Source organism: Argopecten irradians, chromosome 2 (genome assembly GCF_041381155.1).
Source record: "Argopecten irradians isolate NY chromosome 2, Ai_NY, whole genome shotgun sequence".
NCBI lineage: Eukaryota > Metazoa > Mollusca > Bivalvia > Pectinida > Pectinidae > Argopecten > Argopecten irradians.
Genome location: NC_091135.1, coordinates 26,523,478 through 26,541,496, shown reverse-complemented (window position 1 = coordinate 26,541,496; position 18,019 = coordinate 26,523,478). Strand labels below are relative to the sequence as shown.

Genomic DNA, 18,019 nt, shown 5'->3' with positions numbered 1-18,019 from the left:
TGAACTTATTTTACATTTTTTAGAATGAAAAAAAGATTAAACTCATTTCAATCAAATGATTCTCTTTTGACTATTAAATAATAGCCCACTCACCTATCGATCATATTTTAAGCTTATATTGTCATATTTTGTCCGAATGCAAACCATTCCTTTATGCTATAAAACAACTTATAACAAATGATCTGTAAATTTGATATTATATAATTGATTATCAGATCAAAACATTTAGTTGTTTCTGCCCCTGCTTAACATTCAGTGTAATTTTTGATAAGTGCTTTGTCAGTATACAGAGACAGGTGATACGTTCTGTTGGATGTGTTTGGCGGCATGTTTCAGTGAGAAAGCACTATAAAAAAGGCAAAAGGAGACTCAACACAAACATACTACAGTCTCCAATTACACGCAAACAAGCATAACAAACAGTACATTGTAGGAATGGATTAGGCTGTCATTAGATTATCTTCTCTGTTAATAGGCTAGTTACTACAGTCTCCAATTACACGCAAACAAGAATAACAAACAGTACATTGTAGGAATGGATTAGGCTGTCATTAGATTATCTTCTCTGTTAATAGGCTAGTTACTACAGTCTCCAATTACACGCAAACAAGCATAACAAACAGTACATTGTAGGAATGGATTAGGCTGTCATTAGATTATCTTCTCTGTTAATAGGCTAGTTAATACAGTCTCCAATTACACACAAACAAGCATAACAAACGGTACATTGTAGGAATGGATTAGGCTGTCATTAGATTATCTTCTCTGTTAATAGGCTAGTTACTACAGTCTCCAATTACACGCAAACAAGCATAACAAACAGTACATTGTAGGAATGGATTAGGCTGTCATTAGATTATCTTCTCTGTTAATAGGCTAGTTACTACAGTCTCCAATTACACACAAACAAGCATAACAAACGGTACATTGTAGGAATGGATTAGGCTGTCATTAGATTATCTTCTCTGTTAATAGGCTAGTAAGTATAACCAACTAGCAGTATGTTACCTATACTATCTTCATACCATGTGTGACAGAAACATTTTTAGATGTAGCACGAAATAAATCTAAAAAAGGAATAAAGACTACAATGTTTAGCTCTGTCTGTTTTTATTATCTTATATCACATAATAATAAAGTCACAAACCTGGTCATAAGCCTTTAAATATCAGACGAGAAACGATGATTTAATTAACATTCACAGTCACAGAAAACATACTGGATGTCAAATTTGTGAAGTTTAGGATTTTGTGAAACAAATCTTAAAAAGTTTGAATTTTTGCAATCGCTGCCGAGCAAAAACGGAAACTTCAAAATAAGTTTTATAAAATCTCATATAAAATAAATAAAATTTTGAAATAATTTCATTTCATGATATCAACCACATTTTAAATAATTTCATTATGTGTTTCAGTATAGGCAGCCATTTTTGTTGTGCTGTCTTCCAGACATGTTAACCTTTGGTGAGCAAAAAGAGGTAGATTTTTGACTCAAATTTAAAATCTGAATATTTTGATATTAAAGCGGTAGGCGGAATATCAGTCTCAAAAGCGGTAGACTTCTGCCAGAATCAGTAGGGTTAACATGTCTGGTCTTCAGATTCTGACATCATGTTGTTTTATGTCAAATCATGACGTATGTTGTATTGGATTTCCTTCCCAGCTAATGTAAATCACTCAAGGGGATATCATACTAGCGACAATGCTGTAAACATACTAATTTTAGCACAAATCCGAAAAATGTAAATTATGATTTATTCGTGGGGATATAAATTAGCATAATTCGGTGATTCAATAATAGAAATACCTTTTACAAAATTTAGCACTGTACACAAATTAGCACGTCATAGTCAATGTGAAAAGAGCTTAAATAAAGCTACCGCTAAAATAAGTACATTTACAGTATGTAAGAATATAAAGTCAGTAGATATCAGAGGAATAATTTGAAAAAAGGTCGCCTATGATGGGCATTATTGATTATAATTCTTTGTAAACAGCCAAATATATTTAAGATAAAATACTTTAGGTAATTTTTTTGATTACAGTATAATTTTTTTTCATAGTTTAAGATTTTCATCTGCCAAAAATTATTGGTAATTTTTGTAACCATTGTAATTGATTTTTTTTAAATAAGGTTATTTTACAAAGGCAATATATTGTTATACAGTGGCTAGCTGGAAGTATTCTTTTCTTTTATAATTCAATATTTATCAACTTTTCAAATTTTTATGCTTCCTTCATTGCATCTATGTCATGAAACAAAGCATAAGAAATGTAGAAGTTGGAAGATTAATTTAAAGAAACAATACTTTTCACAAAAACACTAAACATCTAGATTATCATATTCTCAATAGTGCATTGAAAGTTTTTCCACTGCACAAAATTATGAAAATATGATTTGATAATATTATACTTTTGTCCTTTCACATACATCACATTGAATAATCTATCACTTATATCAAATACACTATTTCATGCAAAATTAAAATCCATATATAAATAGGTATAGATACTTCTGTTTGATTGTCTGCTTCATGATTTAGTTACAAGATTGATATACACGTATAAAGCAAAATATCAAACAAAAACATTGCCTGGATAATTTGTCAACATGTTGATGGGTCACCCGTAACCGTTTGACCGGTGGATATCATCTTGTATTTGGTTAATTTCCATAAATGTCATTGCCAAGGACATTTGCATGTCCTAACTATAGGTAGTCCACAAATTTGACACCAAAGTGATGTTTTGACCACAACATTTCCCTATATAAGTCTCACTGACTTACCTGAATGACCCCAGTTGACCAAATTGATAACCATGAATTTACTTTGTACAGTATACACATGTATCAGATTCTACTGACTGAAGTGATAAACATATTTACACACGTTCCATTTAGCCGTCTACAATTTGGATAACATTTTACATGATGATAAATATTTGTGCAGAACTGTGTCTAGTCAAAGATAATCTGAAAATCACACTCTTGTAATTAATAATCTGGTTTCATTTTAAGAGTTTCAGACATAAAAAATATTTATCACATAAAGAAATATTTTTCATGTTAAAGATGCTCCACCTCCGACAGAGCATAAACGATACTCATCATTTGATCAAGAATTGGTGTTTAATCTTGTGCATTGTATGTCTAATTAATGTAAAATAATTTATGTTGCTTTTGGTGCATACACAACCAGAACTTCATTCCATATAAGATATAGTGCCAGGGAATTTTTGCGGGATGCAATTAATTATTTTTAATATTTTTATCTTGAAGTAAAATTAGAAGCTCAAAATTTTCGATGATGGTAATGGTGTAAAGTATGTAACTTTTATAGCAAAAGAAAAATGCTAAATCGCCTGCTCATGTTTTTGATCGAGAAAAATTACCATTTGTCAGCGGTGGAACATCTTTATAAGTAACATTCACTTCTTAAATTAGCTGGTTTCATTTTTTTAAGAGTTTAAGACATAAGAAAAATTATGATATAATAAGTAACATTCACTTTTTGTTAGCACATACTAATTTTGTGAATTTACTCATTAATTCATTTATGCAGAATTTTGAAAAATTTGAAAATGTAGAAGAATCTTATTCATTTATCCCATTATATATCTTGTATGGAAAATATATTGTATTTAACTCACAAGTTATTGTCTGGATATTTAATATCATCAGTGAAATACTATTTTGTAACTTACTATTTTGAATTAACATTTTTTAAGGAATGTTCCTTAATTAGTCTATTTTCATCAGAATTTTTAAGAAATGTGCAAACTTTTAGAATGTTTTATTCCACTCATTCATATTTGAATTTAGGCTTGATTTTCCATTATTTATATTTTAAGATTAATGAGATTCGTTTTTAAAAAAAGCTATTGCCAATTTTGTAGAAGCAATTATTGGATATTTCAGCAGAAATATTATAATAAATAGAAATTGATTTGAAAATAATTAATGTAAACACGTTTCCATATGTTATAAGGATGCAAGAATTTTATTAGAAATCTGCACAAAAATATCATAATGCGAAATCAATTTAAATTCATGAAAGTGTCAAGATGCCCATTATAACTATGTGAAAAATTATCGGAAGCTATTGATTTAAAGATATGAATTTATCTTCTGGCAAAATATTACTAATGAAATAAAATAGCTTGATTTCAGATTTATTTGACAGCTCATTTCTGACACAAAATTGAAATGGGTTGCATTTTATATCAATGTGTGATAATTATAAGATTTTTAAATCATGTATGGATTTTTACAGTAAAATATTCATGAAAGAATGTTATTGGTCTGTGAGCATTTTATAGGTCAATATACATTTTTTGATTAGACACAAAAAAGTTATTAGGAATGAACAGCAATAATATCACATAAATATGAGCAGCATTAAATGACATACATGAACCTTAAGTTATTATCTTTGTTCTTCGTATCTTGATTCATCATTTACTAAGAACTGTGTTCTGGACGTGACGGCCACCATTTCTATGCCATGATTGTGATCACCGTTTGATGTGATAGGTTCGCAAACCTCATCAGAATCCACATCATCCATTTCCACAATTGACGATTTTGTCCTTGTGTTTCGCCGATCTAAGTAAGAATGCTGCCATTCTTCTTTGATCTTAATTGCGTAGCATTTAAAACAGCGGGACAAGAGTTTGTAATACCCCATCTGTACGTCCTTCAGACGAACAGCATAGATGATTGGATCGCACACAGAGTTTAATAACAGTAGCGCATAAAGGTACTTGTTTGCCCGTAGTAATGTCACAAATAACTTCTGAACCATATCTCGATTAACATGTATCTGGATCACCATAGCAATTTGAAAAATACATGTCGGAAGCCAACACAGTATAAACGTACCAATGATAAGTAGGGTCGTTATCAGCGACTTTTTGTTGTGGAAATTGTCTTTTTGTAAATACGTTAATCTACTATTGATAGCCTTAACTTCACAATAGATTCGTAAGTAAATGAAGGATATCGAAACCAAGCAAATGAAAGTTGTGATCATGATGAGGTACTCTCCCTGGAAATTATTATACATAATCACTTCACAGTAATTCATGTAGCGTTCACGGTCCTTATACGTACTTAGACCCGTCAGAAAATTACAGAAGCCTCCAATAAACGCTAGAATCCACAACAAGGCGATCATTATATTTCCTTTGATTCGGCTTAGAATTGTGTTGTAATACAGAGGTTGAAGCACGGCAATGTAATGATCTATCGCCATGGCGAGTAGATTTAGAAGTGATATCAGATGTGCCATTATATTAAGTCCATTGATCAAAGCAAACATGCATGACGACGTTAAACGTTCATCGGGGTCCAGCAGCGGGGGTAAATTGGCCGAATTAAACACTTTGTTTAACACATGGATAAATACGCTGAATGTGACAAGAATATCGGAGAACGCGAGACTTATGATGAGTTTGGAATGTGTAGTTAGTCCATGTGGGATGTTGGCAGTGGCACATATCGATACAGTATTCACTAGCAATGCTAAAAAACTCAACACCAATATTAGTATTGTCTCCGGCTGGGACAAAATCACCTCGGCCCGCTCATGTATGTTCTGGGGTTGAAGGTTCGTCCAGGATGTGGCGTTTATTACTTGGGAAAATTGTGTAAGCACACTTGGATCGGTTGTATTAAAAAGCGATAGGAACGGATTTGCCGTCACGTTCATGATGACCATGTTTTTATAAATCGAAAGTCCATATCAGACCATTCAGATTGACAATGTTATTGTCCATAACAACAATTAACAGCTTATCAACTCTCCGAATCCATGTCTTGTTAACAGATGTTCCTGTCTGTTGTTAGTAAAATCCACCTGTGTGATTTGAATTCCATCAATATGTAATATTTCTATAAATATTTATATTGATTATATAACACAAAGGAATTATTGGTACTCTCGAAGTAGGTCCTTCATGTATTTTCATGGTATATTGATCCATGAATCTGTAATGATATCCAAATGTCTGGTATTGTTACATAACTTGGTGTTTTCCTTTATTATCATATTTCACCGTCGTCCACCTCTTGTTGTACTAGAGATTATCTATCCGGTCATATCCTTTTCTATCTGCCTTAATTTTTCTCGAAGTCGCATATTATATTCATTCTTGATCAAAATAATTCCTGATATTTTCATAAATCACACCATATTCCTCGTATTGTCATATTGTATGTTTTTTATGTCCCTCTAATTATCATATTTCTTGTTGCCTTCCTCCTTTGGTACCGTGTTTGTACCGATATTGACAGCACTCAAGTATTTCATCTAGATTGCGTTTTTTTTTAGCTGCACACCTTATCCGTTCCTTAGTAGAGGACCTGCACCTTGTTTGGGTGACATTCCATTGTAATGTTGTTTAGTAGTGCGCCAGAATGCCAAGTTGGTATGTGTAAAGCATCACTTGTGAAATAACAACGACAGTGACGTTTGGTGAGAAACCTATGTTTCTTGTGTATAGGATATACACACCTTCTACAAGTGATAATAAATCTCAATGAATGACTTTAGGCTCTTCTAGGATAAAAATATTCTGAAGCCACAGGCTTCTGCTGGAGATGTTAGAGAAATTCTCCCACTTAAGGAAATGTATATAAACTTAGGTATGTTAATACTGTACACAACATTTTTTTTAATGCTTAAGTAAAGAGGACTGCTCTTGCGTCTGTTACCTCAGCATTCTATTTTTAGGCCTTCAGAGGTCACTTGTCCCACTTATCCTATTTATAGAGAGTCATGGTCTACTGGTTCTGTCTTCCTGAATCCGTATGGATCACAACAGTTCACTGCAGCTCAACACATTACCCTGTAAAAGAAAAAAAAATAAAGAAAAATTGCATTACCAATCTGTAAATTGAAATTTTACATCTGAAGTAATAGAATTTTAATAAGAAATTGAAACAAAAAGCTCATAAAAGGAATTTGTATGAAACTTAACCTTGTTGGGTGGATTGACCAGGAAAATAAAAAAAAAAATTATTTAATTTGAGGTAGCCTCAAAAAGAGGAAGGGGCAGTTATATGGAAAGAGGTGATTATTCCGTCAAATATGGTAATTAAGTGAAAAACTGAATTCGGTCAATTTTGTTCATATGAGTTCCATAAGGAGAAAACGTTTTTGACTTTGGGTAAGTCTTGAGTTTCGTATGGAAATGGTAGCCTGGTACAATATTATGCTCAATTTCTCTGGCTATAACTTTCAGTAACATAGTACTATAAACTAGAAACAGTGCTATCATAGAGAGACAAACAAAATTCACAAAAGAGAGACAAACAAAATTCACAAAAGAGAGACAAACAAAATTCACAAAAGAGAGACAAACAAAATTCACAAAAGAGAGACAAACAAAATTCACAAAAGAGAGACAAACAAAATTCACAAAGGAGAGACAAACAAAATTCACAAAAGAGAGACAAACAAAATTCACAAAAGAGAGACAAACAAAATTCACATAGGATGCTGTTCTTAAAGATGCTCCACCACTGACAAACGATATTTTTTCTCTATCAAAAACAGGAACAGACAAATTATTATTTTTCTTCAGTTACAAAAGTTACTTACTTTACACCATGACCTCAAATGGAAAGTTTGAGCTTCTTGTTTTAACTCAAGATAAAAACATGAAAAATATTTGATATTTGCATCACGAAAAAATTCCATGACACTATGCCCTTTGTGGAATTAGTACGGATTGTGCATGCACCAAAAGTAAAATAAATTATATCATATATGTATTTTGGTATTAATAAGACACATATAAACATGATTATAATTCAGTTATTGTTCAAATGATGGGTATCGTTTATGCTCTGTCGGCAATGAAGCATCTTTAAATAACTGCTTACCTAGATGCTTAATAATGTACTCCGCCATGTCAAAATTTTGATTTACTTTCATACCGCAAAGTTCATGTGTACATAAATGGCTCCCGAGGCATGAATAATGTCATTGAACTTACAAGAATTTCTTATAATACGATTTAAAAGATTTGACATATTTTTCTATGATCCACCTTTATTTAAGAATTTATTTTATTTATATATACTCAGAGATTGATTGGTTTCATTTCAGCGGTTAGGTCGTGGTAGGTATAAGTTGTAACGGCGTCAGGCATTTAATATGTATATGTTCTATCAATAGCCTTCTGTCATATACCGTATAATGGGTTTTTTTCGCAAGTGTCAAATTTTCACTATTTTTGCCATAACATATAGCTTGGGGAAAGTTCATTTGGCGAATATTAGTTGAGTACAAATAAATTTACATATGTCATAATGGGTATTCTATCTGTGGGCAGTGACCAGTGTACATGTTTTCGAGGGACAAGTTCACATGAAATTCTACAGTCAACACGGCCAGTGCGTGTTTCAACAAAACAACGATAGTTTTAACTCGAGTTACGTAATTTGAACTTTGAACTCTACCCATGTGTAACCCAGCTCAGACCCAGGGTTGGGAGAGTTTATCTCAGGAGCAAGCTTACTCGTTTTGTTCCTGACTCTCGAACTAGAATCTTTGATTTTACGTCATTGACTCAACCCGCAAGTTTCATGTTAAATCGCCCATTCAGTCTTGTAGCATGTCCATTTGCCCATGACTAATCTGAACATCAGTGATATTAGATAAAAGAAATATATAACCCATGTTGTTTTACATTATACAGGGGATACCATGGTCAGTGTAAAATTGTCAATCATGTCTTACCTGTGATGCTACCAACGTCACCAAACAAAATCCATGGAACACCTATATAGAGAAACATAATGTATGATACAGTAACATCTTCATTAAGCTAAGGATATTCAGTATGATACTCTTCCTGAAACCATTGGCAGATCTCATGTGAAAAAAGTTTTCAAAAAGTTGCAAAAAGGTTAAGCCTTTTTACACCCATTTTTGGTACAGGAGTGTAGGAAATGGGTTGGTGTATACACAGGGTTGTGAATCCCTTAGTGTTAGTTTGTCAAGGAATCAATCATTCATAAAGTCACCATATAAACTCATTCAGCTTGAAATTATACTTGATAAACTTTGTGAACTAGTAAAGTCCAAATTTGTCTTCAGGGGTGAACTAGAAAAGTTCAGATGTGTCTTCAGGGGCGAACAAGAAAAGTTCAGATGTGTCTTCAGGGGTGAATGAATTAAATGAATATTTTCAGGGTCGGGCCTTATACAAGGAATGTAGAAACATTTTTCTTTCAAATTGACATAGTGTGTATTCAACAAACTATTGGAATTCAACGACATTTTATCAGATCTTTTTTTAATTTCAGGAGTTTTTTTTATTCATTTAAAGGGACAATTCAGTCTAAGAGAACATTTAAATTTGTATATATATATCAGATAAAACAAGTTCTAATGGCAATTAGATCAGTCAGTTTTACTGTGATATGCCTGAAACGCCTATGGTGGTGACATGTGTGTGAAATATTCAAACTTGCTCGCTGTCCGCCATTACACACTGTGGTCGAACTTCTTGTATGCCGAACCCTGTCCCTTGTTCGTAAAGTAATGCAACTTTTGGCTAGAACTGCTCAAATCGCTCTGACAGTAGTGTGTTTACCTTATTAGGTGAATTGTCTTGCCTAAAAATCATTTTATCACCTTCTCAGTGGTTATGTAGTTCATTTGTTTAACGTGCGTGACTTTGGCTCGGGTATGGGTACAGAGTTAATATTGTACCTGCTTAATCGTATTGATCAACGATTTGATATTTCAACGATATTAATTAAAATACTTAACAATGTCGTGGAATTTGTCAATGTTTTACGTTATATGTTTCATAAGAAATGTAGAACAATACATTTATGCTATATTTTGCTTATTGGTTATGTAAAAGAATTTGCCTGAGTGAATTGTCTCTTTAATTTAATATTTTTCTGAATGTTATATAAAATGCTCATATTGCAGGTTTTCTTTATAGTTGTAAGTCTTTTTTATTTGTGTTTGAAGGATTCAAATAATTGTGCCACATATTTTTAGGTCTTCTTATCATCTAGTGATGGATGTTGGTTTCTTTATCAGGTAGTCATATTTTACTATACAGAGGACTCCACATAATCGAATAATGGTTATTTGAATATTTCGGTTATTTGTATAAAATTCTGCGGTCCCGATTTTTTCCTTCTTTATCTTTGTTTTTCAACTCTGTGTATATGAATAGACTTCTACATGACCTCCGCTTATTTAGATAAAATATTTGGGAAGTTCTAAAAATAAAATCGAATATTTTTTCAATTTTGTAATATATTTTTAGCGAAATTCGCCGATATATATTTCAAGATACTTCGCTTTTACTAGAAATCATCATGGTGATTAATGTTATTGTATGACTTGTTATTTTATGCATGAAACTGCAAAGGTATTCAAAGCTGTTACAATTTACATCAGCAGCAATAGATCATTACCTTAGTATAACCACTGACTCAAACATCTAATTAAAGCATTTGCACTTTCAAATATGTTTATTTATTAAGGTAACATACCTAAGTTCGCGATCGGTTGGAGAAACCATGCTTCCTTATATCAATCGCCATTCATGGGTAGTCTCGTTCAACCAGAGTCTTGTTGACTACGCCTGACGTGTGCGTATCAAACGGCTCGTTGAACGAGACATAAAAACATGCAAAGTCGACGTGCAATGACTACCGCAAGTTTCGTATGTAATTTTATGGATACAAAAGATACTTGCTAGGTTGTTTCATTGCTACTTGAATATGCATTAATTTCTGAAATGTTATCAAGCTATTCGCCGTATCGATCAACAATACAGGAAGAATTCTCAAAACACATTTAGGTCCAGTGAATGCATGGCTTCATCATCCGCCGCCATTTTCGAATTCATACACGTGTCAAAACATCAACACTTTGAAGTTTTAATCACGATCATAAGCTCATTTTGTCAGGCAAATGTACCTAAATTTGTTTATTATTTAGGTTCAGAATTGCAGACACAAATTCAATCCTGTTTAGTTATAGCGTTTGATATCAATGGTTGAGCTGTTTCTCAAAGATTCATGTGTTGATCTAACGTAAACAAGAACCTAATATTGGAAGATTTTTTGTTATTTAACAGTATAAAAATTGATTTACAACTTCGAAAATGATTACTTGTTGTTCGTTTTAAGTGTAAATAATTTACGTATTTATCAAGTAAACAAAATGATGTCTATTTGCCTGTTCACATGTATGTGGTGGGGTCAAACGGAGGTGCAAAATGCCATCTCCACCTATTCCAATACTCCGCTAATTGAATATTTTTCTTTTGGAAAATGACTTATATAAATAAGCGGAATCCTCTGTAATGGCTTCCTGCTGTGATACTTTTGATCTCTAATTTATGTTTTAATGCTGCTGTCAGAAACACTTTCCAAAAAATAATTTTCCTTTAAAACTGAAGAGTTCAAAGATGTATGCATCATACTCATATGTGTAACCCAAAAGGTTTCAAAATACTCGAAAAAGCCATACAGCATGCAAGCAAATTTTTATAATGCATTGAAGTTGTATGTTCTGTGACTTGCTGTATTTTTGGTATGGAAAAAGTATTGAAAGTGTTCTACTTTTTTTTTCTCTGTCTCTTTAAGTTTTAAACTTTCCATATTTACTGACATTTGTTAAGTTTGTATTCGCAAAGTTATGAAACAATTAAGTTTAAATATTGATTTTTAACATGTATGGATTTAAAAGTACTTCCGATGTCTCCGAACTTTACTGATCTATTTCAATCTGTACGGGTATTGCCGATGTTGGCCACGTAAATCGACTCAGAGGATTCCAATCTATACAGTTATCGCGGATATCGGTCTCCTGATGTAGCTCGGTTTTCCAATATTACCAGAGAAACATGGCCTCGACTGTTGTGGTTCTTACAAAACGAGTGATCTTTCATGTGACATTTACCACTATGTCAATAGTATATTGGTGCTTTTATGGATCTGAACCATCATATAGAGGCATCCATACTCACACATTGTATGTTTTATGGCAGTTTGTGTTGGTGAAAATTACAAGAAATACAACTTTAAAGAAATCAGAAATGAAACATTTGATGAGAGAATTAAATGTTCATGCATTTGTCAATTTTTCCTGGTAATAAGTTATACAGGTATTCTGACTAGTGTCATTCTTCCCTGGCCAAGACACACCAAAGTCTATAAAGGGGTAGTTTTTGCTCCGCTCAGCGCTCAGCATACAGGGAGCTCGAGTAGGACGACTGGTTCACCCATCGTCAGTATAATATGACAGGGTGGGGTGTGTTGCTTGGTGCTTTCTTTGGCATCATGCTTCAGTGATATAGCACAATAAAAAGGACAAGAGTTCCACTATACAAGAAGACACAACATCAACATACTGCAGCCTCCCAAAAACATGCATTACGCACTACATACATGCTACACTCCGCATACATGGGATGCCATCCTCAGCCTGACTGTTCATAGGACATTTATTATTCAAACAAAAAGCATTACTATTAAACAGTATGACTAGACATTGTCTGTGTTTGTGTTGGTATGGTATCATAATCAGAACACCCAGTCATCACACAGAAAAATTGATTCAAGATTGATGTAAAAATTCCCTCTCGCCATTTCAACTGATACAGTTATGAAGATTCTTCCATTGAATTTTGCGACTTAAAATATCGTGTTATTTCCAGCTTTTCTATTATCAGTAGATGAATGACATTTTTAAAAGGAAATGACCATTTCAGCTCCAGAAAACAAGATTGAGATCATGTTACACGTGATCGATTATGAAACAGTGTACAATAATTGCCCTGGACTATGTATAAACAAACCCTGGATTGAAATAATGAGCCAACATCTCTCTATTGTGATATTTCATTGATTAGTAAAGTTTGCGTCGATATCAGCATCCAGAACCATAAAATCTTCAATTACTGAAGTATTAAAAACATATTGAATGTAAGACAATATTTTTATTAAATTGCATTATCTGCCCTTAATGCTCACAACAAATGTTATTCCCATGTACAACTTTGAACAAAAAGGGAAAGATCTCTTTTTTTTTATGCTCAAAGCCTTTCATAATTTTTACACACTACAATTAGTGACTTCTTTTGAGGTGAAGATGGAGATTTATTAACCAACATAAGGAAATTATTTATCACAAGGTTGAAATGAAAGTCTTCTATTCTGAATCTCAATAATGTTCTGTCCAACATATGCTCGGCCTGTTGCAATCAATTCACATGTTTAACCTTGACCTTTCATTCAAAGTCAGGGGATTAAATTTATGAAAATATGAATGTCTATCTTTCTGAAAGTCTAGGAAAGCCTACGATGATCAGTTTTCAAACTGATTGTGATGTTATATTTTTGGGAGGATAACATCATACCTTTGAGAGAAAACAATATGAGTTTGGCTCATAAAACAATGACGTCACAATAGATACTGTATTTATATGCATTAGAGACAATTATATAATAGGTTGGAAGTATTACAGTCAGTAATGGCCACATCTTTTATTCCAGTGTGGCTAATATTTGTACAAATACTGAAAAAATCATTAAAAGGGCATTTTGGCTTATATTCAGAAGGAGCAACTATAATCTGGAATATATTGTACCTACCAGGAGGTACCGAATAGATCTTCACAGTAGGATATCAGTATGACTATTGATGGAAAGCTGATAAAGACCTTGTGTTACCAGATAGAGACAATTTGACATTAAGCTAAGAGTACCTGTGTAATTGTGTTAGAGTGAAAATAACATTTATTGTATTGTGTTTGATTTCAAAGTGATCATCAATGTCCAATAAAATATAAAAACCTGAAAGTGATTCAATGCAGTTATCCATTATGATGTCAAGATCTTTGTAATGATTTTAATGATCCTGATATGGTCCTAACAAAGTGTTGTATTTTTTTCGGATTGATCCAAGATGGCTGCCACAACCGCCATCTTGAAAACACAATTTGATTTAGCTGAAACTTGCATGAAATTATCCTGACATGGTCCTTACAAAGTGTTGTTAATTTTTCATATTGACTCGAAATCCATGAATTTTTTGGCCGTTACAGCCGCTATCTTGAAAACATATTTTGAACTTCTTCTCAAGTTCTACCAGAGAAAATTAAATGAAACTTGTATGAAATTGTCCTGACATGGTCCCAACAATGTGGGTTTTTTTCCATTTTGATCCAAAATCCAAGATGGCTGTCACAGCATCTATTTTGAAAACACATTTTGAACGATCTGTGTGGTGTGGCTGAAATGTACCTGAAATGATCATGACATGATCTCGGCAAAATATTGTTACATCTGGTTGATCCCAAGTCAAAGATGGCTACCATGACACCATATATAGATTATTTCCTATACGATTATTGCCAAGGTAGTCATATGACCATTAAGGCCCTTGGGACTCTAGTTGTACTTAATATGTTTTACATTGTCATAATTAGATTTAATACAATGTAATGTGGTTATGATAAACTTCTAGGGTAGTGCATCTTACGTATATTACGACAACTATAGTAACTTTGGTTAAGAAAGAAAATGACTTATGTTGTTACTTATAACCATGACTTTGTTGTAAGTGTATTTTTAATAAACATGCTTTTACATTTTTGACTGTGTAATATCATGTCATACATGCATCTATTCATACCCTTATTGACGGCATATATCAAGTCGTACATCTATTCATACCCTTATTGACAGCGTATATCAAGTCATACATCTATTCATACCCTTATTACATAGCAAGATAGATATTTCACTGCAAAAGATAAAAATGAGTGTATTATATTTACCAGTTATTTACTTTTATGTGATATGATTGAAGTGACTGTAGATATACATCAGTGTCACAGTACTTACATGCTCTGAGTTGATGCGAGACTGTCGCTATGAAAGATTACAAGACTAGGCCACTATTTATATATACTGTGTACCCTAATTGCTGTATATATGTTTTGCGGATGATAATATGTGTGCGATCATGATCCCCCAGTAACATGTGTTTATTGATATGTATACTCAGGTCTAAATATACATCTCAGACACACAAATCTAGATCTATTTATCACGTACAGCTGGTCCTGTACCAAGAAGACATTCAGCTTGTCAGCTGGTAGACAGGAGCTACAAGACCTTTCAACAGCACTTGCATAATTTTGCATCTAAAGAAACTGCAGTTGACTTGTGTATAGCTTATTTATGTCCATGTATTGCTATGTAAATTGGAGATAAGCAAGGACAAGCAAACTTTTTACTTTCAGTTATATTTTGCTCACAAGACCTTCAATAAAATATATATGATACTTCAAAGTTACGTTATTGATGCTTCACAGAGCCACATTCCAACCCTTTCTACTCTCTCTTTCTCCTCCCTCACCCTCTCTACCGGGGTACTCTCTCTCTCTCCTCCCGCATCCTCTCTACTCTCTCCTTCCTCACCCTCTCTCCTCTCTCTTAATCAGTCTTCCATACACAGGAACCTTCAGAAAAATATATACAATAAACATGCGTTTCATAGCAAAGTAATTCACAACACTGAAATACCTCCCCACCCTCCCTCTATCTCCCTCACATGCTCCTCCCTTCCCCTCTCTCTCCTCCCTCTCGTCCTCTTTTTCTCTGCTATCCATCTCACTTTCACTCCTCCTTCTCCATCTTTCCTCCTCACTCTCTGTCCCTCTCACTCCATCTCATTCTCTCATCTCTCCCCTCCCTCTCACTCTCTCTCATTCTCTCACTCCTCTCACTACTCCCTCTCACTCCCTTTCACTCCCTCTCATTCTCTCATCCCTCCCCTTCCCTCCCTCTCACTCTCTCTCCCTCCTACACCCTTTCACTGTCTCATTCCTCCTTCTCCCCTCCTTCTCACTCCTTCTCCACCTTTCTTCCTCACTCCCTCTCATTCTCTCATCCCTCCCCCCCTCCCCTCCCCTCCCCCCCCTCCCCTCCCCTCCTCCCCTCTCCCTCCCTCCTCACTCTCCTCCCTCTCCTCCCTCATCCCTCCCTCTCACTCTCTCTCCCCTCCTACACCCTTTCACTGTCTCATTCCTCCTTCTCCCCTCCTTCTCACTCCTTCTCCACCTTTCCTCCTCACTCTCTCTCCCTCTACTCTCTCCTCTCTCTTCTCCTCTCTCATTCTCTCTCTCTCCCTCTCCCTCTCATCTCTCTCTCTCCCTCCCCTCTCCTCCCTCCCTCCCCTCCCCTCCCCTCCTCACTCTCCCTCCCTCTCACTCCCTCATCCCTCACTCCCTCATCCCTCCCTCCCTCTCTCCTCTCTCTCTCCCTCCTACACCCTTTCACTGTCTCATTCCTCCTTCTCCCCTCCTTCTCACTCCTTCTCCACCTTTCTTCCTCACCTCCCTCTCATTCTCCCCTCCCCCTCCCCTCCCCCTCCCTCCCTCCCTCTCCTCTCTCTCTCCCTCTCACTCCCTCATCCCTCCCTTTCCCTCCCTCTCACTCTCTCTCCCTCCTACACCCTTTCACTGTCTCATTCCTCCTCTCCCCTCCTTCTCACTCCTTCTCCATCCTCCCTCCTCTCTCTCTCTCTCTCCTCTCCCTCTCTCTCTCTCCTCACTCCTTCTCTCATTCTCTCATCTCTCCCCTCCCTCTCACTCTCTCACTCCCTCTCACTCCCTCTCTCTCCCTTTCACTCCCTCTCATTCTCTCATCCCTCCCCTCCCCTCCTCACTCTCTCTCTCCCTCTCACTCTTTCAATACTCATCCTTCCCCTCCTTATTTCCTTACTTTCCACCCTCTCTACTTTCCCCCTTGCTCCCTCTTCTCTTCCTTCTCCTCTCTCTCTCTCTCTATTTCTCTCCTCACTCCCTTTCCCAGTATCACTCATCACACAACTTTTTTTTGTTGAGCATGTTAAACTTCCCTGCAGTCTGTGACGTTAACTTTTTTTCCCTGCTAGTCATTTGTACTAGTTAAACCCAAAATTTTACTTGTCTGACTATTTAATCACTAGTCCAAATTAAATATACAGCTGTTTTGCTTCAGCACTTCAGTCATAATCAGTTTAAGATTTTTTTATCGCAAATTCTTGCAAAATGATGTATCTGGACTGAATTAATCGCATACAGAATGCAATCAAAATGTGTTGAAAAATGCAACTGACCACTGTAAATATAGTATATTTACCGATTTTAATTGGTTGTGGAGTCACTAGTTCATTACAATTGGCATCAGTCCAGCCATAAAATTACCAGTCATGGGCATTGGACTAGTGTTTTAAGCTGCAGACTGGCCCTGAATAAACTTGTCCTTGATCCATATAGAGACTCTTTAACAGTCATTTTAATTATTGGGTCAAAATTTCTTCCAATGGTCTGTTTCACTGAACATGGGTATATGAGGATTTTGAGGACACAGAATAATGTAACGATTGTAGTTTTGTATAGGTCTGATTAACCTTGACTTTTTATTTCAGGTTACAGATATCAAATTAGCTAAATCATTTTCTTATTAAAAAGGAGATAAAGAGAGACCTGATATTTATGGTATAGTATCCTTGGCCAAAGGCTCCCAAATTGGTCAACCAAAAAATGGCCTCGACCATTATGGAAGATCACAAGGTCTGAACAGCATAAAATATTTCAAAGGATTCAGATTGCTTATTGAGATTGTAGCGTCCTGGGATGAAGAGTTAATAAATTTATACAATTCAATAATGTTGTTGACCTTCATTCAAGGTCAAAAAGGCTAAATTCTTTTAAACAACTTCTTCTCATTAAGTCAGAGCCCCTGTCAGCAGTATACTGGGATTAAGGATTACCAATTCATTTAAATAATAGACAGAATTGTTTATTCCTGGTATTTATAGTTAGAAAATGCTGAAATCTGTGAATGAATTGTTTACAGTTATAACAGACTTAGAAACCTGATATCTGCAGACTGATCTGTAGCTTTTGAAATATGTGTTGGCCAATAAGGTTCAAGTGTACAGAGAGTTTGAAGTTATATGACAAAGAAAGGACATTTTGTA

The 18,019-nt window shown here is 34.8% G+C and overlaps 2 protein-coding genes across 7 annotated transcripts in view; one reads left to right on the top strand and one right to left on the bottom strand.

The window, feature by feature from the left end:
* LOC138314964 (DNA mismatch repair protein Mlh1-like) overlaps positions 1-18,019 on the top strand; it is a 103,373-nt gene that overhangs the window by 16,526 nt on the left and 68,828 nt on the right. The window lies entirely within an intron of this gene.
* Positions 1,094-18,019, bottom strand: part of LOC138314965 (adenosine receptor A2b-like) — a 34,229-nt gene continuing 17,303 nt past the window's right edge. For 2 of the 6 annotated variants that reach the window (XM_069255631.1, XM_069255632.1), the window contains exons 2-3: positions 8,747-8,788; positions 1,094-6,848 (exon numbers count right to left, since the gene is read on the bottom strand). In XM_069255631.1, the coding sequence (XP_069111732.1) occupies positions 4,427-5,719 (1,293 nt within the window). In that variant the 5' untranslated portion in view covers positions 5,720-6,848; positions 8,747-8,788 and the 3' untranslated portion in view covers positions 1,094-4,426. Of the gene's footprint in view, positions 6,849-8,746; positions 8,789-14,892; positions 14,943-18,019 lie in introns of those variants that run through there. The other 4 variants (XM_069255633.1, XM_069255635.1, XM_069255630.1 and 1 more) reach the window with 3 other exon arrangements.